Here is a 25,312-nt window from a genome sequence, read left to right as displayed (position 1 = left end):
ATCTGCTTTTTTTTTTTTACTACAGAACCATACAACATATACTCTTTTTGTCTCACTTATTTTACTAGGCGTTTACCTGTTGATGGATACATGATGGGAATTACTGTATAGAAAGAAGTCCCATCATTTAGGGATTAATTGTATGTCAGGTGCGAAGGGCAGAAATGAGTCCAGGATAATTTGGAAGATCCTTATTTAGACTGTAGGCAGGATTATGTCATTATCTCCTAGAAGGGTGCTGTCTGTGTATGTTTGATAGTTAGTCTGTAGGAGTTAGGTGATATCCAGTGCTACCTGTTTTACCTGTTATTTATTTATATGGGCTTCTAATGTTGATATGAAGTCCTGTAGAAGCATTCATAACTCAAACCCAATTTCTCAACAAGTTGAGAAGGGCTCCATTTCTCTGAGGCATTCTTATGTTAGCAATATTCTCAGACATCAGTATGTAAAACTAAGATGCAATTTATCAGTTCACCATGAAAAATAAACTCTCTCTGTATAGACAGATTTTCTGGAAAATCAAATGCTAATCAGAAGATTGAGTGGTCACTCAGCAATCATCACATTATGAGTTTAATTATTTGATATGTTTAGATAATGCTTTTCCAACAGGGTAAGGATCTTTGCGTATGTATCCTTTTTTCTAAAAAGATTTATCAGTAGTATGCAAGGCATTTATTTATCATTTCAGTGAAAGAATAGCTTACTTTTTTCTACTTTGTTTCAAACTTTACCTTTTTATCTTGCACTCCCTTTCAGTGGTTAATAATTTGAGAGGTATTTGGGACAACGATGTAAACAAATTCTTTTTATTTTATTTATTTATTATTTTTAAAATAAATTTATTTATTTATTTACTTATTTATTTTATTTATTGGCTGCGTTGGGTCTTCGTTGCTGCACACGCTCTTTCTCTAGTTGTTGCAAGCTGGGGCCACTCTTCATTGTGGTGTGCATTCATTGTAGTAGCTTATCTTGTTGTGGAGCATGGGCCCTAGGCGCGTGGGCTTTCATAGTTGCGGCACATGGGCTCAATAGTTGTGGCTCACAGGCTCTAGGGCACAGGCTCAATAGTTATGGCACACGGGCTTAGTTGCTCCGTGGCATGTGGAATCTTCCCAGAGCAGGGCTTAAACTCGTGTCCCCTGCATTGGCAGGCGGATTCTTTACCACTGTGCCACCTAGGAAGTCCAACAAATTCTTTTTAAATACACTTCAGACTTGTTCTGTGTTGGGGTTCTCTAAATCAGTGTAGCAGAAAAGACAAAATTCCAGAACTTTTCTAGAATCTTTCCAAATAGGTTTACTTAGATACCATTGAATTGATTAATATTAATGTTTGTGTTAGTTTCCTGGGGCTGTTGTGACAAATTACCACAAACTGGGTGGGTTAATGAAAGTTTATTTTATACGTATGCAGGCCAGAGTCTAAAATTAATGTGCTGACAGGGTTGGTCTCTTCTTGGAGGCCTTGAGGGAGAAACTGTTCCATGCTTTGTCCCGAGTTTCTGATAGCTGCTTGCAATCCATGGTGTTCTTTGGCTTGTAGATGCATCACCCCAGTCTTTGCCTCCTTCGTATGACCTTTTCCCTTGTGTCTCTACATCTCAAATGTCCCTCTCTCTTATGAATCATTGGATTTAGAGTCCGCCCTAAATCCAGGATGATCTCATCCCTAGATCCTTAATAAGGATTTGCAAAGACCCTATTTACAAATAATTCAAAAGTACTGGGGGTTGGGACTTGGATATATCTTTTAGGAGGATACAATTCCATCCATTACAATATTATTATTAGGTAATATTAATAATAAACAACTAACCTTTATAGTGTGTAATGTGTGCCAGAAGTTATGTGGCCCTAACTCATTTAATCCTCCCAGCAAACCTATGAGGTACACACTATTATTAGCTCAATTTTTGCTACCTTTTGTTTTTCCACAGTTAGGTTTTCTCACTATTTCTGGCTTCGTTCTTTTTACACTCAAAGTCTGTTTCTTCAGAGCCTCTTAGACCTAGATGAATGCATGACAGCAGGATCAGTTTATCATTAAATTATTCTGGGTATTATTAGCTCTAAAATTCAGCCCTTCAAACTTATTAGATGAAGGAAAAGACTTCTGAGGGTGGTCATGAGTCACGAGAGGGAAAAAGGTAGCTCTTTTCATTTTTGTGTTTCTTACCCTTGGAGGAAATATGGGAATTCATATGTATTCATGAACCATAAATTTTCCGTGCATTTTAATATTATGTACAGTATGTAGTAGCATTCTGAGGGCTCGTTGGACCAATCTAGGTAGAGGAAATGTTTAAACTGTGGTTCATTTGAGGTCCTTTATCTTAATTTATCCTTTTGAAACCTTTTTTTTGTACTTTTATTTTAGCTCTAGCAAAAAATTCCCTAGTCTGACATGTTGGGCTCTGAGCTGGCTAGAGAAGTGGAAAATGCCATAAAGAAACTAAGGAGAGAGAAGTAAAAAGAATAAAGGGAGCTAGAGGAGGTTTCATTTCAGTTTTCTTATGTATTCCTATTAGACAAAGGTATATGCATTTGAGGGGATGTTTAGACTAGTGTAGCTGTAAGGCTGCCACATAAAAATTCAGGCCAGAGAGAATTAAAAAATAGCATTTCTTTATGAATATCCCATTACCTTCATATGCCCACCTGATGTTGAAATCTGTGCCAATTTTTTTTTTTTTTTGGTCCTCTAAAGGATAATTCTCTAAGTTCAAACTGAAGTAGTTTTAGTAAGATACCTTTAACAAAAATTCTCTAACCGAAAGAAATATTGAACTCATTTAAAATTTTTTCTGTCAGATTTTATGCATGTGTCCTATATCTTCAGGTTAGATTATAAACAGACGGAATTATTCTTTTTCATCTTTATTTTTAAATTTTACTTGTTTTTCCTCCATGTATATTTTAATACAATTTTTAAAGATTATACTCCACTTGCAGTTACTATAAAATATTGACTGTATTCCCTGTGTTGTACAACATATCATTGTAGCCTGTCTTGCATCCAGTAGTTTGGACCTCCCACTCCCCCACCCCTGCATTGCCTCTCTCCACACCACAGGTAACCACTCATTTGTTCCCTGTATCTGTGAGTCTGTTTCTTTTTTGTTATTTTACTAGTATGTTGTATTTTTTAGATGCCATATAGAAGTGATATCATATAGTATTTGTCTTTCTCTGTCTGACATATCACTTAGCGTAATGCCCTCCAAGTCCATCCATGTTACTGCAAACGGCGAAATTTCATTCTTTTTTATGGTTGAGGAGTATTCCATTGTACCTATATACCACATCTTCTTAATTCATTCTTCCATATGTTGGCAATTGCAAGTAATGCTTCTGTGAACATTGGGGTGCATGTATCTTTTTGAATTCGTGTTTTGGGGTTTTTTTTGGACGTATACCCAAGAGTGGAATTGCTAGGTCATATAGTAGTTCTCTTTTTAGTTTTTGGGGGAGCCTCCGTGCTGTTTTCCACAGTGGCTGCACCACTTTACATTCCCAGCAACAGTGTATGAAAGTTCCCTTTTCTCCACATCCTTACCAACATTTGTTGTTTGTGTTCTTTATGATGATAGCCAGAACGAATTATTCTTTGTATCTATAAAATAGGAGCATGCAACATAATAGCTGGTTATTACACTGCTGTAACATGTGGTCAAGTTATAGTTCCTGAGAATCATGCCGTAGTTCACCTGCAGCACGAGTCGTTAGTTCAGAAGACTCACATCAACGTATATTTGTATCTTTTCTTTTATATAGGTGGAACCAATGAAATTCTTATAATCTGAAAAAGAATGTAAATTGGCATAACGTCTGCAACTTGCACATGATAATTCCCCTTACCCATCTCTTTAGCTTCATTTGACATTTCCTCCTGGCTGTCTGTTTACCAGTCATATTGACCTTTTAATGCCTTGAAGTGATTAAGCTCTTTCTGGATCCTGGTAAATGCTGTCTCTTTGCCTGCACTGCTGTCTAGTCTTTTTCATATGGCTTACCCTTTCAGGTCAGCATAAGTGTTACTGTATATTTTAGGCAAGCCTTTTTAAACTCCTTGGATTAGGCAAGTCCTCTTCTTTCTGTACTCTTATTTTTCCATCACAGAACTATCAATTTAAATAATTTAAAGATAGGAGATTTGCCTTTTTTTGTCCACCACTGTGACCGCTAGTAAGTTAGTGATAGCTCAATGAGCATTTATTGATTTGATAAATACACACATGATATTTGCATCCCTTGTTTCCTGTGGTTAATATATTTACGTTATTTTTTTTCACTCAAGTAAAATGTTAAATTTTTTTTTTTCTTCTCAAGAGTTTGGCTGAATTGGAAGTATTATGTACTCATCTCTACATAGGGACTGATCTTACACAAAGAATAGAGGCTGAGAAAGCACTCCTGGAACTTATTGATAGCCCAGAATGTCTCAGCAAGTGTCAACTTTTATTAGAACAAGGAACAGTAAGTATTTGATAACCGCAGTTAACAATGAAAGATCGGTAGGTATATGTCAATGTTAATGAATGTATGTAGGTTAACAATGTAGGTTAACTGTTGGGTATTACCGCATGTCTTTTTACTATAGTTTATTTCACTGTCAAAGAATTGGAAAGCCTGGAAAGCAAATTTAGGGAAGAGCCTAGGAGGTGGAAATAGACATGAATCGAAATATTGGGTTGGACAAAAAGTTCGTTCGAGTTTTTCCATAAGATGTTACAGAAAAACCTGAATGAAGTTTTGGCCAACCCAATACTTTCTTGGCCCCTTTTTATGTCTTCTACCAGTGGCAAAAGTTACATTTTTAGAAAGTTGGAATTAAAAAAAAAATTGAGGTAGGAGAGGCAGATTGTAATTAACTCAAATGGGAAGGAATGGTTTAGAGGAATATTGATTACTTCTTGCCTGCCTCTCTTCTAGGAATTCATAGCCACTCATTCAGCATCATTTAGCAAGTACTTATATGTAAATACTGTACTGCCTACTTGCTTTATTTACATGCGTTAAAGTAACTCATAGTTTAGTTGAGAAGCCATAGATGTATCAATATAAATAAAGAGCTATGGAATGATACTGTAAGCACTACAGTAGGAGACTGTAGGCACTATAGAGCAGAGGTTGGCAGACTTTTTCTGTAAAGGGCCAGATTGTAAATATTTTAAATTTTGTAGGCCAAGAGGTGAAAATCAAGGATATTTTGTAAATATGCCTATTAGAAGAGAGAAAACAAATTTCCACAAAACTTTATTTATGAATTTTTAAATATGATAATTGAGTACAGTTTTTTGTAATACAAATCTACTGATGAAAAGAATGGAATTATTCTTTTGAGGATGACATTTTGCTTAGTTGGGGTTCAAAGTTAGTATTTCCTATCATCAGCATTGATTACAAATGTTCATGTGTTAATATTGATCTGTAATGAGATTTTACAGATTTCATCTTTGAAAATGTCTCTTCACACAGATAGGTACTACCAAATATTGATATCAGTGTATGAGCATATGATTTTAATTAAGCATATTCATCACTTAGAAGATATGTATAGAGTTCTGTTAAAACTTCTCTTGATATTTGCCTTTTAGGATGTCATTACATCCTAGATTAATCACTTCCAATTGAAGGTTAGGTGGAGATGCTTCAATTGCTCAGTTAAATGGATTTTGAAATATGGAAATTTCCTTTGCACTTGCATCAAGGTCTGAAAAAAGCGCTGCTGGAACATAGTTTGAGCTCAGAAAATATAGTCAGGAATAGAGAGCTTGCTACTTGTTTTAACATTTGACAGTGTGGAAAGTGTATAAAGCAGCTTGATATTACTTGTGATTCAGTCAATATTAGTTGCTATTGGAATAACTTTATTGCATTATAAGTTTACATTAGTACTAATCACTGTTTGCCTTTTAGACAATTTGGTAACTTTAAGTTGAATTCATTAAGAGACATTATCAAGTTTGAAGCAAAAACTAATTTCTAAAGCCATTTAATGTTCAACAATAGTGGATTAAAATGGTTCTTCTCATTCAGGAAAATTTCAGTCTCAGTCCTGAGCAAAAAAAAATTGCAGCAAAAGTTTACCAAGCTATTGAACTATTGTGTGGTAGGGCAAGTCAGACTTTTCAGCTTCTATTTCTGACAGAAATTTTGAGGACTGAAGAGGAATTCATGAAAGTGAATTGAAGTCCACTGTTTCTTTTTAGATTTTTTTGTTTTTGATGTGGACCATTTTTAAAGTCTTTATTGAATTTGTTACAATATTGTTTCTGTTTTATGTTTTGATTTTTTGGCCGCACGGTATGTGGGATGGTAGCTCCCCAACCAGGGATCGTAGCTCCCCAACCAGGGAGTGAACCTGCACTCCCTGCTTTGGAAGGTGAAGTCTTAACCACTGGACCACCAGGGAAATCCCTGAAGTCCACTGTTAACACCACTGATTCATTAACACATGATAGATTCAGATATTTACTGCAGAGTATCTGCTGATGAATAATAAAATGAATAACCATAGGGTTTAAACTCTTACATTTTTACAAGCTTTGTAAATTTGTCCAACTAAGCCTTTTCTGTTCCATATATTTTTACCACCAGTTGCGACACATTTTAGCAACTACTTCAGGTTGTACAGAATTAGTATTTTCTCAGCTTCTTTGAAAATATTCTGGCCATTAATTGCATACAAACTGTCATAGAAATTAATTCTTTAGTCACTTCAGACTTAGCATTGACTTCTGAAAAAAAACAGATAGTAACAGTATGAGCAGTACATGTTGGTAACACCTGTCAACTGATCAAGAACTAAGGAGAACCTCCAAATCAATTGCCTGGTTTGAAATTGAATTTTGATATCACTCCGATGTCTTCAGCTGTCTGGGCCTTATTTTCACTGAAAGGCTAGTAGTCTGAAGTTTATTTTCTCTGCGTGTGTAATTTTGGCTTCTGCAATAAAATAATGGGAATTTAGCTAACTCTCTGTTGGTTAGTAGCTTTCCTTACTTGGCTAACAAGTGAACCATTTCAAAACCTAACTTTGGTTGCAGCCTCATTTTTTTTTTTTGTGGAGAAATTTCACTGTTATAGATATTTTGTTTTAAAATTTTTCCTTTTTCTGACTACTGATTCCCTGTGAGTTAGGAAAATATTGGCATGAGTGCTTAGTCTGATATGGTCAACATATATTGTATTCTTTTAGGACAACTATAGTGCAGTTGCATAAAAAGCACATTGCTTTGCTGTCTAATTCAGAAACATAATAACCCACATTCCACTGTGCCTTGAAAATTAGACATTTGAAGTCCACTTCTGTCTTCTTGTTTTGACATGACGGATGTGCACTGGAAATAATAAAAGGTGCATGTCATGTCATGGTAGTACTCATGGCACTCTGTGTGCTGTGAAGTTAGTAAGTACATCCCTGCAGTTTGCGGTGCATTGAGCAGCAGTAGGACGCAATGAATGCCGTATACTGTTTTAACTATTTGATTCTGCTGTCATAGTCTGAAAGCAGACATAGACAATGTTGTAAATGAGTAGGTGTGGCTGTGTTCTAATAAACTTTATTTATAGACACTGAAATTTGGATTTCATGTATTTTTCACATGTCACAACATATTATTATTATTTTGATTTTTTTCCCCAACTGTTGAAAATAGTAAAATCCATACATAGCTCATGGGCCTTGTAAAAACAGGCAGGATTTGTTCCACAGGTCTTAGTTTGCTTACCTCTGGTCAAGAGAGAAAAAGAAAAGACTGTCTTTACAAGAGATTGCTGGGGGTAGAGTGAAGAACTGAACCAGATTTTGAAGGATTGAGTACACTACTAAGTTAAGACAGTTGGTGGCTGGAGTGAATGCAGCTAACATGGGTCTGAAGGAGTGGAGAGGTCAGGGTGAGGAAGGCATTGAAAGGAACTGAAAGAGGGCTGTTGTGGTCAGAGGATTAGTGAAGAGTGGAACCAGATGAATTTGAAGAGATAATCAGAGGGCAGAACATGCAGGACTGTGTAGACATGGTAAGTGTATTTTATTTGAACTTGTTCTTTATCATTTTTTTCCTCTCGACTGCTTGCTGTTTGAAAAGGCTACCTACACATTCCTCAACTACCCTACCCTTGTGAGAGGTTTTATGCATGCGTGTGTGTGTGTGTATCTTATCCCTTGTAAATCTGCCAGTTTGGGAAATCAGAAAAAATCCCAATATTGCTTAAGAAAAGTTCCTATCACAGTATTTTGATTAATCTATGATAATAAATAAAATTTATATTTCTTTACAGACATCCTATGCTCAACTCCTTGCAGCAACATGTCTTTCAAAACTTATTAGCCGAGTCAGTCCTTTGCCAATTGAACAGAGAATAGATATCAGTAAGTTTATTATGCTTTTTATCAAATTGCACTTTAAAAATATTTTTTCTTTTAAAATATGCTAAACTGTTAATAGGCATGCAAGTTATTCTATCACTTTTAAAGATGAGTAGTCAAGTCTTTACACATGTAGTGATGAACAACGATGTTATACAAAAATGCGTTGTCAAGAAAGCATTTGTTTAGTTTGATAATAAATAATAACTGGCATTTTATTGTTTATACTGTATACTAATGCACTATCTCATTTGATCTGCCAAATTTCTGAAATGGGCTCTATTGTTATCCTCATTTTATAAATGAGGAAATTAGATTTGACAGGCTCTATAATGTGCCTAAATCACCTAGCCCAAAGTGGAGCTGTGATTCAAACTTACACAATTTGTGTGGAGTCCATGTTCTTAGTGATTGTCTTAACTTCATATACAACTAAATGATGAGAAAGAAGTCTACTTTCCAGTATTTCTCAGGATGCTATATCAAAATCATATGGGATGCATATAAAATCAAAAGTATATTCCTACTTATTAGGAAAATAATGTATATATGGATAAACAGTGCTTGGAACTTAGTGTAGTTGGAAAATTGATTCTATAAGTACCAATATGTTTTTCAGAAGTAATGAATTTTAAGATCTTAAGGGTGTGAGTTTTTTTCATATGGACAAAACTCTAATAGTTGAGGTATGGGAATTTTTTTTTGTTAATCTGTTCATAATAGACTGTTGACTCATTTCTGCTTTCCAGCCTCAAGGTTCACATGATTCATATTTGTGTAACAGAAAAGTTAAAGTGTGATATTATGTATGATGGTTCTTTAAGCTCAATTTTTGAATGGTCAGATCCCACAGTGATTTGTCATTTGCCTCATATGTTTGACTGATATTTCTCTTAGTACCTAAGAACAGAGGAGAACTTCTTCAACTTGATAAAGAACATCTACAAAAAAACCTACAGGGCTGAAGAAAACCTAGAGGAGAATTTATCCATGCTCTCAAAGACTTGTGTGCTTAAGAAAGCCAAAGAGAAATTTACAATTTAAAAAATAAGGGTTCAAACCTTATAAACCTGTCATAAAACATTGTGATTTTGTTTGACTTTTATACATATAAACACACGTATTTTAGATAGACTTTACTTTTTTAGAGCACTTTTAGGTTCACAGCAAAATTGAACAAAAAGTACAGAGAATTCCCATATACCCCCTTGTCCCCACACATGTATAGCCTTCCCCAGTACTAGCATACTGCACCAGAGAGGGTACGTTTGTTACAATTGAATAACCTACATTGACACATCATTATCTCCCAAAGTCCATAGTTTATGTTAGAGTTCACTGTTGGTGTTGTGCATTCCTTGAGTTTGAATAAATGTATAAATGGCACATATCCCCCATTATAGTATTATACAGAATCGTTTTACTGCCCTAAAAAGCCTCCATGTTCCAACTATTCATCCTTCCCTCTCCTCTGACTCCTGGAGACCACTGATCTTTTTACTGTTTCCATAGTTTTGCCTTTTCCAGAATGTCATATAGTTGAAATTATACAGTGTGTAGCCTTTTCAGATTGGCTTCTTTTATTTAGTAATATGCAATTAAAGTTCTCCATGTCTTTTCATAGCTTGGTAGATCATTTCTTTTAATGCTGACTGACATGCCATCGTCTGGATGTACCACAGTTTATCTTTTCACCTATTGAAGTACACCTTGATTGCTTCCAGGTTTGGGCAATTACGAATAAAGCTGCTATAAAGCAGGTTTTTCGTGTGGATATAAGTTCTCACCTCATTTGGGTAAATACCAAGAAGAGTGATTGCTGGACTGTATAGTAAGAGTATGGGTAGATTTGTAAGAAATCACCAAACTGCCTTCCAGAGGGGCTGTACCAATTTTGCATTTCCATCATCAATGAGTGAGAGTTCCTATTCTTCCACATCCTTGCCAACATTTGGTGTTTTCAGTGTTTTGAATTTTGACCATTCTTATAGGTGTGTAGTAGAATCTTACTGTTTTTAATTTGCAGTTGCCTAGTGACATGTGATGTTGAACATCTTTCCATATGCTTATTTGTCACCTGTATATTTTCTTCAATGAGGTGTCTGTTTAGTTCTTTTGCTTGCTTTAAAATCAGGTTGGTTGTTTTCTTATTGTTGAGTTTTAAGAGTTCTTTGTATATCTTAGTAAATGGTCCTTTATCAGATAGTTCTTTTGCAAAGATTTTCTCCCTGTTTGTGGCTTATCTTCTCATTCTCTTGGGCAGAAGCTTTTAACTCTAATAAAGTCCACCTTATCAATTATTTCTCTCATGGATAGTGCCTTTGTTGTTGTTTGTAAAAAGTCATCTCGAAACCCAGGGTCATCTAGATTTAATTCCTGTTTTCTTTTAGGAGTTTTTATAGTTTTGTATTTAATTTTTGTGAAGAGTGTAAGTTCTGTGTTTAGACTCATTTTTTTGCTTTCAGTTCTGCCACCATTTGTTCAGAAGACTGTTTTTACTCCATTTTATCACCTTTGCTGCTTTGTGAAAGATCAGTTGACTGTATTTATGTGGGTCTGTTTCTGGGTTCTCTGTTCTGTTCCATTGATCCATTTGTCTGTTCTTTCATCAGTACCACACTGTCTTGATTACTGTAGCTTTATAAAATTTAAAGTTAGGTAGTGTCAGACCTCCAACTTTGTTCTTTTCCTTTAGTATTGTGTTGGCTGTTCTGGGTCTTTTGCCTCTCTGTATAAACTTTAGAATCAGTTTGTCAATATCCACAAAATAACTTGCTGGGATTTTGATTGGGATTGCATTGAATCTGTAGATCGCTTTGGGAAGAACTGACATGTTGACAACATTGAGTCTTCCTATCCATGAACATGGAATATCTATTTATTTAGTTCTTATTCATCAGCTGTGGTTTTTCTATAGGTGTTCTTTATCAAGTTGAGGAAGTTCCCCACTGTTTCTGGTTTGCTGAGAGTTTTTATCATCAATGGCTGTTGGATTTTTTGAAATACTTTTTTGTATCTATTATGATCATGTGATTTTTCTTCTTTAGCCTGTTGATGTGATGGATTACATTAATTGATTTTCAAGTGTTGAACAATGCTTGCATACCTGGGGGAAATGCCACTTGGTTGTGGTATATAACTCTTTTTCTACATCGTTGGATTTGCTTTGCTAATAATTTGTTGAGGATTTTTGTTTGTATGTTAATTAGAGATATTGGCGCAACGACAAGTTTTCTTGTAATGTTTGTGTCTGGTTTTGGCATTAAGGTAATGCTGGCCTTATAGAATGAGTTAGGAGGAATTCCTTCTGCTGCTTTTTCCTGGGAGAGATTGTAAAGAATTGGTAGAATTTCTTTCTTAAGTGTTTGGCAGAATTCATCAGTGAACCCATCTGGGCCTGCTGCTTTCAGTTTTGGAAGGTTGTTAATTCTTGACTCTATTAATTTAATAGATACAGGCCTATTCAGATTGTCTCTTTCGCTTATATTTTTTAAATGGATACTTAAACAAAAAATAGTTATACTCATTAAAGGAAATTCGGAAAAAAGAGAAAAGTAGAAACCTACAACACAATTTCAGGCAATAAAGTGATATGTTTCCTTTATGAGTTTCTTGGCTTTGACTTACTACTCTTGCTTCTGCAAGTAGATTAGAGTGTTATGACATGTCTGACATGTGTCAATAGAATAATTGGCATGTCATTTACAATGGAATATGTGAAGATTGCCTCAAAGTCACGTTGCCTTTGTTACATCATCTTCAAAATTCTCAGTCTTTCATGATATGGTTCCAGACTACATATTTTATTATTTCCCAACATTAACTGTATTGCCTTTTCTCTGTCACCAGCACACTGTTTTCTAGTATAATTAACAGTGGCATACTATGGCTCACCAATTAAATACCGTTTCCTCAGCTTGGCATTCAAGTCCTTTCATGAGCTTGTAATTGACGCATCATCCTTACAGCCTTGTATCTTCATCGGTACTAGGCCCATTAGTTGTACCAGCAGGTATTTTCCTCATACCATGTTATTTCTGCCTTGGTGCCTTTTCTTATGTAGTTTCTCTAGCCTGGAATGGTATCCTTTTAATCTTCTATTCAAATAAAAGTGTAGCTTAAGTTTAATTACATATATAAATCAATCAGTTCTCCTTCCCTTTCTCCCTCCTTCACTCCATCCCTCCCTCCCTCTTTCCTTCCTTGCTAAAAACTTCCCTTCAAACAGCTTTATCGAGATATGATTTATATGCCATAAAGTTCACTTGTTTTAAGTGTACAATTTTTGATTTTTAGTAAATTTTCAGAGTTGTGTGAACATTTCCATCATCCCCTCAAAGTCCTCATGCTCATTTACAGTTAGTCCTGCTCCCATACCATCAACCTCTAAGATGTTTTCTGCCTTTATAGATTGACCTTTTGTGGATATTGTTTTTTTACATCTGACTTCTTTCACTTAGCAAAATGTTTTTGAGGTTCATCCATGTTGTAGCATTTTTTTTTATTGTAAAGTAATATTCCCTTGTATAGATATGTGATATTTTGTTATCCATTCACCACTTGATGGACATATGGGTTGTTTTTGCTTTTTGGACACGGTGAATAATGCTACCATGAACATTGACATATGAGCCTTTGTGTGGATATATGTTTTCATTTCCCTTGAGTGGATACCTAGGAGTGAAATTGCTGGGTCATAGGTAAATTTGTGCTTAACTTTTTTTTTAATTAAAATTTTTTTAAATAATTATTAATTAATCTATTTTTGGTTGCATTGCGTTTTCATTGCTGCACATGGGCTTTCTCTAGTTATGGTAAGCAGGGGCTACTCTTTGTTGTGGGGTGTGAGCTTCTCAGTGTGGTGGCTTCTCTCATGGAGCACGGGCTCTAGGCATGTAGGCTTCAGTAGTTGTGGCACGTGGGCTCAGTAGTTGTGGCATGCGGGCTCAGTAGTTGTGGCTCGTGGGCTCAGTAGTTGTGGCTCATGGGCCCTAGAGCGCAGGCTCAGTAGTTGTGGTGCACGAGCTTAGTTGCTCTGTGGCTTGTGGGATCTTCCTGGACCAGGGCTCAAACCTGTGTCCCCTGCATTGGCAGGCAGATTCTTAACCACTGTGCCACCAGGGAAGTCCCCCATGCTTAACTTTTAAAGAAACTGCTTAGCTGTGTTTCAAAGTACCTGTACCATTTTGCATTCTCAGCAGCAATGTGTGAAGGTTGCAGTTTCTCCACATCTTCACCTCATAAGTCTCATCTTGATCTTCTTGTGGTAGCTTCTTTTTGTCTCTCTCTCCAAATATTTCATAAGCTAGCTCTTAAGGCATTGATTATAGCTCAGATTTTTGTGTTCATAACATTTGGAATTGTTTCCATCAAAGCATTTGTAGTTAAATATTGAGATATTTACCTTCTCTTCATTTTTTTTTCCTAAATAGCATGCTAACCTTTGGGACCAAAGTAGAGATTGAATCTTCCCTTCTCTTTTATATTCTTTTTGTATGTTTTCAAACAGACTTTGTGGCGTATTTTTTACTTGACTTAATTAATCAGTCAAAAAGTATTTCATATTAAATTTCTGTAATTTGTAATATGTAAAGTATCAGTCTAATGATAGTAAACTTCAAAAGACTGTCTACAAGTTTGGACTTAGTAGAGTTTTGAATTACTAATTATTTCTAAAATATATGGTTTGGCTGGTATTTGAAAGCAGGAAACAAACAAAAACTCAAACCAAAACAACCTGTCTCAGAGTCCCAATTTGGCCACTGTGACAAGTTGTTTCACCTCTTTGACTATCATATTTTTTGCCTAAGAAACAGAATAATAGTAATAGTAATATAATAGCAGTATTTTCACATTGCTGTTCTCTGGGAAGCACTTTTAATTTCTAACATGTTTGTCATAAATGCTACATATTGTTGTTATTGTCATATGGGCATTTGACACTCAAAGAGCCTCTGGTGCATAGCTTTCCAAGTTTCTATTAACTTTTGTCTGGGAATTTTTCCAGCTGTTTATTTCATTCTCCCATGTGTCTTTCAGAACATTTCATTTTCTTCTTGGTATGGCTTTTCCCTATTATCTTGGGCTGGTGATGATGAGATTACTGTTGTTTTACTTGAGTGTTATCATTGGCTCTTGCTTATTAAACTGGAACACTATTATAGGTCATGTAATAAACATAACATGAGAATATTTTATGTAAAACATTCAGCTAAAATAACAATATTTGTTATTCAAAATATTGTCTATTGTTTAAAATATTGTCTATTAAATTTTTTTGCCTTAGATAATAAACTTATTAGCTAGTATCTTTGCTCAGTGAGTTTGGGAAGGTGTGCTTATTGGTACCTAGCTTAAATGTGAAACTTCATTTGTCTCCCATTTGATTGTTTTATTATTTTTGAGATTACCCTCCTAGCAGTTACCACTATCTACATATACGAGGGTGTGTCAAAAATTATCTGCACTCTGGCCGTAGAATTTATTTTAATTAACTTTTAGAAGAGACAAATACATCATTTTTCAACATAGTCTCCTTGCTTTTCAATACACTTTGTCCATCTCTCAACAAGCTTTCATATTCCCTCATTAAAAAATGTTTTAGGCTGAGCTGCAAGCCACGAATGCACTGCTGTCTTCACTTCTTCATCAGAAGTGAATCTTCGTCCTCGTAGGGCTGCTTTCAGGGGACCAAACAGGTGAAAGTCCGATGGAGCAAGATCAGGACTATAGGGAGGATGCTTTAACACCTCAAAATGAAGTTTTTGCAGAGTGTCCACAGGGTGGGCAGAAGTGTGTGGACATGCATTGTCATGCAAGATCACAACGCCTTTGGATAGCAGTCTTCTGTGTTTAATCCAGAGCTTAGGCTTCAGCTTTTCAATAAGCATCTCACTGTAACGAGCACTGTTGATTGCTGAATGTTTTTCCTGATAATGTTCCAATACTAGCCCTTGAGAATCCCAGAAAATTGTAAGCATCAATTTTCCAGTTGATGGTTGACTTTTGAACTTTTCTTGGTTGGTGATTGAGGATGTTTCCATTCCATACTCTGCCATTTACTCTCAGGCTCGTAGTGATGAATCCATGTCTCATCACTAGTAATGATTCTCTTTAAGAAACTTTGACCTTTCTTAGAGTATTGGTCCAAATTTTGTTTGCAGATATCCGAACGCTTCTGTTTATGCTCTTCCTTGAGTTGTTTTGGTACCCTTCTCACACAAACTTTTCAAAACCTAAGCCTGTCGTGGATTACTTCGTTTTGAGGTTTTAACACGGGGTGGGGGGAGCGAAGGGGAAATTGGGACGATGTGAGAGAATAGCATTGACATATATACACTACCAAATGTAAAATAGATAGCTGTTGGGAAGCTGCTGCATAACACAGGGAGATCAACTTGATGATGGGTGATGACTTAGAAGGCTGAGATAGGGAGGTTGGGAAGGAGTTGCGGGAGGGAGGGGATATGGGGATATATGTATAAATAGAGCTGATTCACTTTGTTGTACAGCAAAAACTGGCACAACAGTGTAAAGCAATTATATTCCAATAAAGAGCTTAAAAAATTTTTTTCAAGGTACTAAAAATAAAAATAACAGAAGTAAATAAACCAGATTTTCCTTTATGTTCAAGAGTCAGTGTCATTTTCTTCAGTTTTGTTATTGAAATAAAAGATTACGGGTAATGAAGCTTAGGAGAACTATATTACTGTAATCCATAGGAGAAACCTCTTTTAGACTTATCTTAAAGCTAGGAAAATCTGTGGTTTTAAATCTTATTTTTATTTGTATAAATATATATACAACTATGTATACAAAAATATATAACTATATATTTTTAATGTTAATAAAAATCAAGGTTGAAATGTGCCAGTTGTGAGAACTTTTCTTTTTTATATTGAAGTTCTCATTACAGTTGTCAAGAACAGCTGTTGAAAGTGTTCTTGGATTTTGGGGATGTTTCCATTAAAGCTATTTTTAGTTAAATAGTGAAGTATTAATATTTACTTTTTCTTCACTCTTTTCCCAAATGGTATGCTTGGCCTTTGGGGCCAAAGTAGAAATGGAATCTTTTCCTTTTAAAACATTTTTTTCTTCTATGCATATTTTTATGATTGACTTTGTGGTCTATTTGTTACCTCAGTTTCTCCTCCATTAGGAAGCTCATAGTTGAATGTGCTACTGACTTTTAATGATTTTGGTATATTAACTTTATTCCAGGCTTTACTATTGTGTTCATACTTTCTTTAACTTATATAGTTATTTTATCACGTTATATTATTTGTGTTTTTTCTACCATTTAAACAGCCAGATAGTGTGTAGTCAGTTTTGCTATAACATGACATATGTATTCCTAAAAGTGACTATGCTGTGCAATGTTACGTAGCAAAACCACAGATCTTATTAGAGAAATGGGATTATGGAAATAAAATTGAAACATTTTGTCAGTGATCCATTAAAAAAGGATAGAAATCTAATAAAAGGCATAGTAGAGTTTTACCCATGTTAAATGCTTTAAGAAATACTAAGTTGTAGAATAAATGCGGCGTTTTATCTTGAAGAAGACCTGAAGTTTGTGGGAGTGGACCCACTTCAACAAATAACTCATAAATAACTCATTGAAGTGTTGCAGTTTGTTAGTTATTATGAATTGGTGGAAGGAAGGTGATCTGAAGTAGGATGGAAAATTATAACACCAAAAGGGTTATGTGTGTGTCTGATAATACACATGATGAACTGAAAGAGCTAGTAGATATACGCCTTGGTTCATTTGGCTTGGTTGCAGTTATCTGTATTTACTTAGTGTTTCTTTCTAAATGAAATTATGCAAAAAACACAAACGTGACATTGGCATTATACTCATATTATCCCCTAATATATCGGTTGAACTGGAACAAATTTGTTTTTTCCAAATAAGCCTTTTATGAGAACTGACTATATAAATAAGAACTTATGTTGGAGAAAGGGATTAACTTTTTGTCAAAGAACATGTCATCACTACTTGTTTTTACATGGTACACATTATGTTACTGAAAAGTCCAAATGATTACAGAGTATTTTTTTACAGGAAACTACATTCTTAATTATGTGGCATCACAACCCAAGCTGGCTCCCTTTGTCATCCAAGCTCTAATTCAAGTGATTGCTAAAATCACTAAACTGGGGTGGTTTGAGGTTCAGAAAGACCAGTTTGTCTTCAGAGAAATTATTGCTGATGTGAAGAAGTTTCTTCAGGTAAGAAAGCATTATTACATTATAAGAACATCAGTAGTTGTTTTTTTGGTATAGAAAACTGTTTTTCTTAAAGCTGTGTTGTTTGTTTTGTGGCTACCAGAACCATATTAATTATGATTTATTATTTAGCCTCTGGAGCCTGTATTTTTTATTGCCAGGAAAAGAGGATCATGTCATATAACTTCCAAACCAGAAGAATGCAAATTGTAATGTTTTATAATTTCAAAAATATATGTTGGTGAATAAATACAGCTGATTCACTTTGTTGTACAGCAAAAACTAGCACAATGGTGTAAAGCAATTATATTCCAATAAAGAGCTTAAAAATAAATAAATGAATAAATAAAAATATATGCTGTCATTTCTAGTTGTGTGTTGTCTATGTACTGCATATATGCAAAACATGTATATAATGTTTTTCATGTATAATCTAATTTAACGTTAATTACATCTCTGTGAATAGAATTACATTTTGTAAATGAGAAGACTGAGGCTTAGAAAAGTTAGGTAATTTGTATAGGGTTGTGCAGTGACCTAGTAAAGCATAGTGCTAGCACTTCAGCAGGTTTTCGAACTTAAGATATATATTTAAAAATTTTTTACATTATACCACATTGAGTCATACTAATTTCTCAAGAATGTTTTTAACCTAAATGATTAAAGTTATAACATACATTTAACTTACACAAATTCAGGTATTTGGACTAAAAAAAAAGGAAAAAAAAGAAGAAATAAAAACAAGAGGACACTAAATTGTGCCAGTGATTCCACTTGTCATTCCACACAGTATTTTATATTCTGTGGTGTGACATGGGAAACTTAAATCTGCTCTTTTCTGTTCCTGAATGCCCCTTAGGATGACCATCATGCCCTGCTCAGTATGATTCAGATATTTAAAGATACATACTTTTTCATGCAAATGTTATCCCTAATTGCAGGAAAAGTACTTTAGGTGGTGCTCTGCTGAGAAAGCAGTGATCTGTTACGATTCTCAAGGAAAAACTGGCAGTTTGGATTAATTGAGAGATGTTCAGTGTTGGTTAATTGGCAGTTAGGGGCTATTTGGACTTTCTGAGATGTTATTGCTTACACAGTAACTGTCAAATTTAATCCGTATGTAAGATGTAAATCCATCATACATTGTAATGCTAGAAACCTGAGAATATGAAACACTAGGCTATACTACTTCTCTTTTATGCATGTTGTTAAAATCCTGGTTAACAAATATTTGATAATCTGAAACATCACAAGGACAAGAGTATTTTTAGCCCTGAGGAGATCTGCACTGGGGACAGAGAGATAGTTTATTCAGTGACACATGAGTTTCTTACTTTGTATATAATTTATATATAATTTTGCATATAATTTTGACTAATGCAGTAGCACCCCTCTTGTTGTTTACTAAGATTGTACACAGCTCATCAAGAATCATTAGCGTAAATAAGAATAGACTTCAGAGTTCTTTTAAAATAAAATCAAGGTTGAAAACTGAATGAAATGAAATCATTCTTGTTGGCTAACATTTCTCAAGCTCCCTTTTCAGCAGCTGATAGGTTGAGCTTAAGTTGGGCTTTAGTGTGCTTTTGTCAGTTTTGGAAGACCAGAAGAAACAGAAAATGTTTTATCTTCAAAGTTAACTACAGTATCACAAAAAAAGCACTTGCTTTCTGGGTATATGACTTAACCTAACCTTGAGTCATGAGAAAGACAATTGACTTAGTGTTTTAGTACTCTAAAATAGTACCACATGGTTCCTTTGGGTAATAACAGCTTCTGTGAATTTTGTACTAAAAATTATTTTAAGTTTGTTAAATTTTTAATGGCCTGAAATTTTGTATATCTTCTTTTCTCTGTTATTGTAACCTTATTGCTGCCACACTTCTAACATTTACGTGCCTCCTTTCTACATACATACCCAGGAGATCCTACTGTCATCTATGACAGTGCTATTCAGATTGCTGGTCCACAGCAAGATAAGGAGTTTATGTCAGAATGTAAATCAATGTGGTGCTTTCCTCATTGAGAGACTTGCTATGAAAAAAATGCCAGCTGAACTAAACAGTGTACTTAGTGAGTTCTCTGTTTTATATTCTGGTGCAAACTCCTTTTTTCATGGACCAGTATCAAAGCATTCTCAGATTAGAATTGAGTTCGCAGACCACCAGCAGGTTCACAGACTGACAGTTGGTCAGGCAACGACACTTTGAGGAGCATTGGCCTGATTTACACAGAAGGTGGATGCTTCAGTAATATGAAATCTGTAGTTTAGCTCATAGAGTTCAAATTGTCCTAAAGGGCCATAAAGAATTAAAATGCAAAAATTATAGATGTTTCTTTTATTTTTTTCTTCTGAGATAATTTGAATTTAATTACACCTAGTGAACCAGTGTTAGTGAAATTCTGTGATAGTTAGAAGGAATGACCAGCTGTAAAATTAAGACGTGAAAAGTGTATCATCTGTATTGCTTTTTTAAAATTACTACACTGTAATTGGATGTTACATTTTTTATTTTCATATTTCCAGTGTGATTTTTCAGTTGGGTAATTTGTTAGTAATGTGCACATAAAATCTGAATTTTGATTTGAAGGAAGTTATTGAGAGTAAATTGGAAGCTGATTACATTAAAACATCATACTATATTGATAGTCATATATTTACCCAGTGCATTGGGCAGTTCATAAGCCTTCATTATAGATCCATAGTAAATGCATACACATGTACTATTAAATAATATTAAAAGGACCTAAGTGATCTTATCTGATATTAAGTTGAGGAATTTAAATTAGTTCCTAAGTTATTTATTATGTATTGATGTGCTTATCTCAGTAGCCTTCAAGCAAATTTATAGAGCTAAAAATTGTTTTTTTTTGTTCCTTCTTATTTGTGGTCTTATGAAAAGTATTAAACTAAACTCCTGTATTTTGAGGTTTAGTTTATTCTAAGTCCTATGTGCTGAAAACATTTTATAGAGTATCGTGCAGTTTTATTATGGACCTCATAGTGATTTTTGTATATATTTTAATAGATCTATTTTAAGAAAATGTTATGTTTCAGTATTTAATTACTTGTCAGTATTACCTGGTTTACACATTAAGAACCAATCATGTGTCTCCATTTAGGCTGAACTTGGTTTTTTTCTCCAAAGGGTACTGTGGAACACTGCATAATAGGAGTAATAATCCTTTCAGAATTGACTCAGGAAATGAACCTGGTAAGCCTTTCCATCTAATGGTGACATGAAGTTTGCTAAGTAATGCCGTTTCTTTGATGTAAAGTCTTTGTATGGCATGATACTCTGAATAAACGAGTCTTTTGGGGGGGCATCCATTTTATTGGTGGGATAATTAAGTATTGGAACACGTTTATTGTTATTGAAAATAACAGTAGTGATATGAAGTACTACAAAGAACAAGAAATTAGACATGGTCCTCTCTCCATGGCAATTAGAGAATCATCCTTTTATCCTTTGTATGTATAGTAATATACTAATCATAGAAATAAATTATATGCAAAAGTGAAACAAGTCTTTATTTGCTTACAAATAAGACAGGCAGTTTGGTGAGTTGATTCTCAATAATGGATAAACAGCAGGACTCAACAAAGAACAGGCTACTGGGCACTTTGCTACTTGTTAGCATGGGTTTCACCCTGTGCAAGAAGAGTTTGCAGAAGCTCCACTTCTGCCCACCAGTGCCATTATGAGCTCAGCAGCTGAGCACATCTTTGCCTGCTCCTGTTCATTTTTGTATTTAACGTGGATCTAAACAGAACAAAAGCAGAAGTTGGGTTTTACGTGGAATAATGTCATAATAAAGGGGAATGTAGTGTTTATATTTAAGAACTTTCTTCATCTTTTTTTTAAATTGAAGTACAGTTAGCATACAAGATTATATTAGTTTCAGGGTATATAACATAGTGATTTGACATTTATATATATGTGTGTGTGTGTGTGTGTGTGTATGAATTGATCACCATGTAAGTCTAGTAACCATCTGTCACTATACAAAGTTATTAAAATATTATTGACTGTATTCCTCATGCTGTACATTATATCCCCAGGACTTATTTATTTTATAACTATAAGTTTGTACCTCTTAATCCTCTTCACCTATTTCATTCAACCCCCATCTCCCTTCTCTCTGGCAACCAGCAGTTTGTTCTCTGTATCTGTGAGTCTTTCTGTTTTGTTTTATAGGTTCCACATATACGTGAAATCATACAGTATTTGTGTTTCTCTGTCTGACTCATTTCACTTAGCATAATACCCTCTAGATCCACCGATGTTATTGCAGACAGCATGATTTCATTTTTTTTCGTGGCTGAGTAATATTCCATTATGTGTATATATACCACATACTCTTTATTCATTGATCTATTGATAGGCACTTAGCTTGGCTATTGTAATTAATGTTGCAGTCAACATAGGGGTGTATATATCTTTTTGAATTAGTGTTTTTGTTTTCTTTGGGTAAATACTCAGAAGGGGAATTGCTAGATCATATGATCATTCTATTTTTGATTTTTTGAGGACCCTCTATGCTATTTTCTATAGTGGCCATATTAATTTACATTCCCACCAACAGTGCACAGGGGTTCCCTTTTCTCCATGTCCTTGCCAGCTCTCATTATTTGTTGTCTATTTAATGATAGCCATTCTGACAGATGTGAGGTGATATCTCATTATGATTTTGATTTGTATTTCCCTGAGGATTAGTGATGTTGAACATCTTTTCATATGACTATTGGCCATCTGTGTGTCTTCCTTAGAAAAATGTCTATTCAGGTCCTCTGCCTATTTTTTATTCAGATTGTGTTTTGATACTGAGGGTAGGGAAGCTTTCAGCAGTTATGGCTTCATATATATTCTGTGCTCTTTTCTTTCTCTCTTCTCCTTCTGGGACCCGTATAATAATGTGAATGTTAGTACGCTTCCTGTTATCTTAGAGGTCCCTTAAACTATCCTCATTTTTTAAAATTCTTTTTTCTTTTTGCTGTTCTAGTTGGATTATTCCCACTACCCTGTCTACCAGGTTGCTGATCCATTCTTTTGCTTCCTCTAATCTGCTATTGATTCCCTCTAATCTATTTTTCATTCCAGTTATTGTATTCTTCAGTTCTGATTGGTTCTTTTTTTATATTTTCTATTTCTTTGTTAAAGTTCTCACTGAGTTCATCCATTTGTCTCCTGATTTTGGTGAGCATCTTTATGACTTACTTTGAACTGTTTATCTAGTAAGTTGCTTATCTCCATTTTGTTTAGTTCCTTTTCTGGGGTTTTGTCTGATTCTTTCATTTGGAAGGTATTCCTTTGTCTCCTCATTTTGTGTAACTCTCTGTGTTTGTTTCTATGTAGTAGGTATATCAGCCACATCTCCTAATCTTATATAAAGGTGTTCTGTGGGGCCCAGTGGTACAATCTCCCTGGTCACCAGAACCAGGTGCTCCAGATGCTCCCTGTCCCCTGTGTGGGCTGCATGTGCCCTCATGTTGTGGTTGGGCCAAGATTGCTGTGGATATGCTGGTTTTAAGAGCTGTCCCCGGCCCAGCTGGCTTGAGAGGTCTGGCTCTGAGTGCCGTAGGTGGGCTCATGTGCTGATCTGTGGTCTTCTCTGCTTGCTCTCAGGAAGCACATGATTTGATTTGTTACGTCACTCATGATGTTCACTTTGGTCACTTGACCAAGATGGTCTCTATCAGGCTTATCCAATTGTTGATTTATTCTTTTCCCCTTTGTGAATAAGTATTTTGTGGGCAGGTACTTTAAAACTCTAAAATACCTTATTCCTCATTAAACTTTTTATTTATTAATTTATTATTTCTATCAGTTTGGATTCCTGGTTTCCAACTTTATTTAATAGGTTATAGTTTGTTACTAACATTACATTTTGATGCCCAAATTTTCCCAAATTTGGCCATTAGGAACCCTTTCAAGCTAGCATCTCTGTTCATTTGACATTTACTCACCATTCTTCGAACAATTTCTTACTTTTTGTCACAGAATGTTGAAGGCTGATCTTGTGTAGAACCAGGTACCTCTTGCAGAAAGCTTCAAGCTCTGAAGTGCAAGTTTGGCTTTGTATGGTAAAAAATACAGGGCTTCTGTGGAGACATTTTACTCAGCCTAATTTTAGAGCATTAACAATTTCAACTAGCATTTCTTAAGTACTTCTGAACCAGGCAATAGGGAGATCTACAATGCATAATGAAAATCAAATATTATAATTATCAAATGTGAGCCAGGTAAATTCGTGTAGTATCAATAACAGATGTATCTTTTAAGAAAAAGATCTAAACTTGAGATTTCTTAAAAGTTTGTTATCCTGCTTTGTAAAAGCTAAGTCTAGTATTCCTGCAGTATATTCAATATATAATCATCAAGAAGTAAAATATTCTTTGCCTACATGGTAGAGGCATAGTTATATAGTAGAAAATTGATGCATAATCCCTCTTCTCAAAAAAATTGGATATCTACATGAGTAACCCAAGTAAAATAAGCATGTATACCTTGAAGATAACTTGGAAATAAGACCTGGATTTGTGTTTTAACTCTATTGCCTACTGCTTTGTCCAGACTTCTTAATGTCTTTAAACTTACCTATCACTATCTGCAAAGTGAGAATGACACTTTCCGTGGGTCTTATTAAGATTAGTTATTAGCACAGGTCCTAGTACATACAAGTGCTCAATGAACCCAAAGTTCTTCCCTCAGTGTTACAGGTATGGTGGTGCCTATAAACTTTAATTTTCTCATAGGTGAAAAGAGAATAATATGTATCTCACAGGTTAGTTTTGAGGATTTAGTGAAATAATATGTGAAGAGTACATAAGTTGAGATTATAATGCTGTATGCTATTATTAATTTGTATTAAGGAGAAACTTTTTTATATATTGAGGGAAACTGAAGCGACAGACTGATTGAAGGAGAGAGAGATGGACGTTTGATTTAAAAAAAGGGAGGAATGCTAGAACTGCTAATTTGAATCTTACATAATGGATAGAGATTCCAGTAACTGCTTTCTGTAATCACTTTGAACTTCTGTTTCATGTTTCTATAAGTAAATGTGGCATTTAAGTATAGTATGATGGAGTTTAGGAAGTATCAGATAATTTTGATCTCACTGCTTTTTTCAAATATATAAACATCAGCAAGGAAAATGGTTTATTTTCATCTCTCAGATACCAAAAGGAATGCTATAGCAACTGTAGCCTGTGGTATTAATAATTGTTTGGGTATCAGACTTCAGCTTTGTTTGCTGTTTCCTAGTAATAAAAGGAGATATCAAATGTATTAATAGTAAAGTTTTTGTCATATTATATTTTAGGTTAGAGGCTCAAGAATTAGTCCTAGTAAACTTATTTTTGAAAATTATTTATTAACAAATAAAATATTCAGAGGGAATATACTCTTGCTTATGTAATGAATCAAATTTGTAATTATTTATCATTTCTGCCTTTTTTTTAGAATATCAAAATATATGAATCAATGACATATTTGGTGTATATAGAAATATCACTTTCATATAGAAGAATTTTCTGTAACTGATTCAGTTTGCTGATTCACAGAAAGTTAGAATTTGAAAATTATCTTAGCGATTTCTCATTTATAGGTGGAGTCTGAGGAACAAGGAAGTTGTTACTTTTTTTAAAATGTATGTATGTATGTATGTATGTATTGGCTGCACTGGGTCTTTGTTGCT

At 34.7% G+C, this 25,312-nt stretch overlaps 1 protein-coding gene across 16 annotated transcripts in view; it reads left to right on the top strand.

Annotated features, from left to right (window-relative positions):
• Positions 1–25,312, top strand: part of RANBP17 (RAN binding protein 17) — a 348,910-nt gene that overhangs the window by 5,710 nt on the left and 317,888 nt on the right. For 10 of the 16 annotated variants that reach the window (XR_009052817.1, XR_009052822.1, XM_057729248.1 and 7 more), the window contains exons 2-5: positions 4,339–4,485; positions 8,293–8,383; positions 17,433–17,614; positions 20,761–20,826. Coding sequence is in view for 14 of the 16 variants with exons in the window: in XM_057729248.1 (XP_057585231.1) it covers positions 4,339–4,485; positions 8,293–8,383; positions 17,433–17,614; positions 20,761–20,826 (486 nt within the window). In the remaining 2 variants the exon portion in view is untranslated. Of the gene's footprint in view, positions 1–4,338; positions 8,032–8,292; positions 8,384–17,432; positions 17,615–20,760; positions 20,827–25,312 lie in introns of those variants that run through there. The other 6 variants (XM_057729240.1, XM_057729275.1, XM_057729265.1 and 3 more) reach the window with 4 other exon arrangements.

Source organism: Hippopotamus amphibius, chromosome 1 (genome assembly GCF_030028045.1).
Source record: "Hippopotamus amphibius kiboko isolate mHipAmp2 chromosome 1, mHipAmp2.hap2, whole genome shotgun sequence".
Classification (NCBI taxonomy): domain Eukaryota; kingdom Metazoa; phylum Chordata; class Mammalia; order Artiodactyla; family Hippopotamidae; genus Hippopotamus; species Hippopotamus amphibius.
This window is presented reverse-complemented; position numbering and strand designations above follow the sequence as displayed.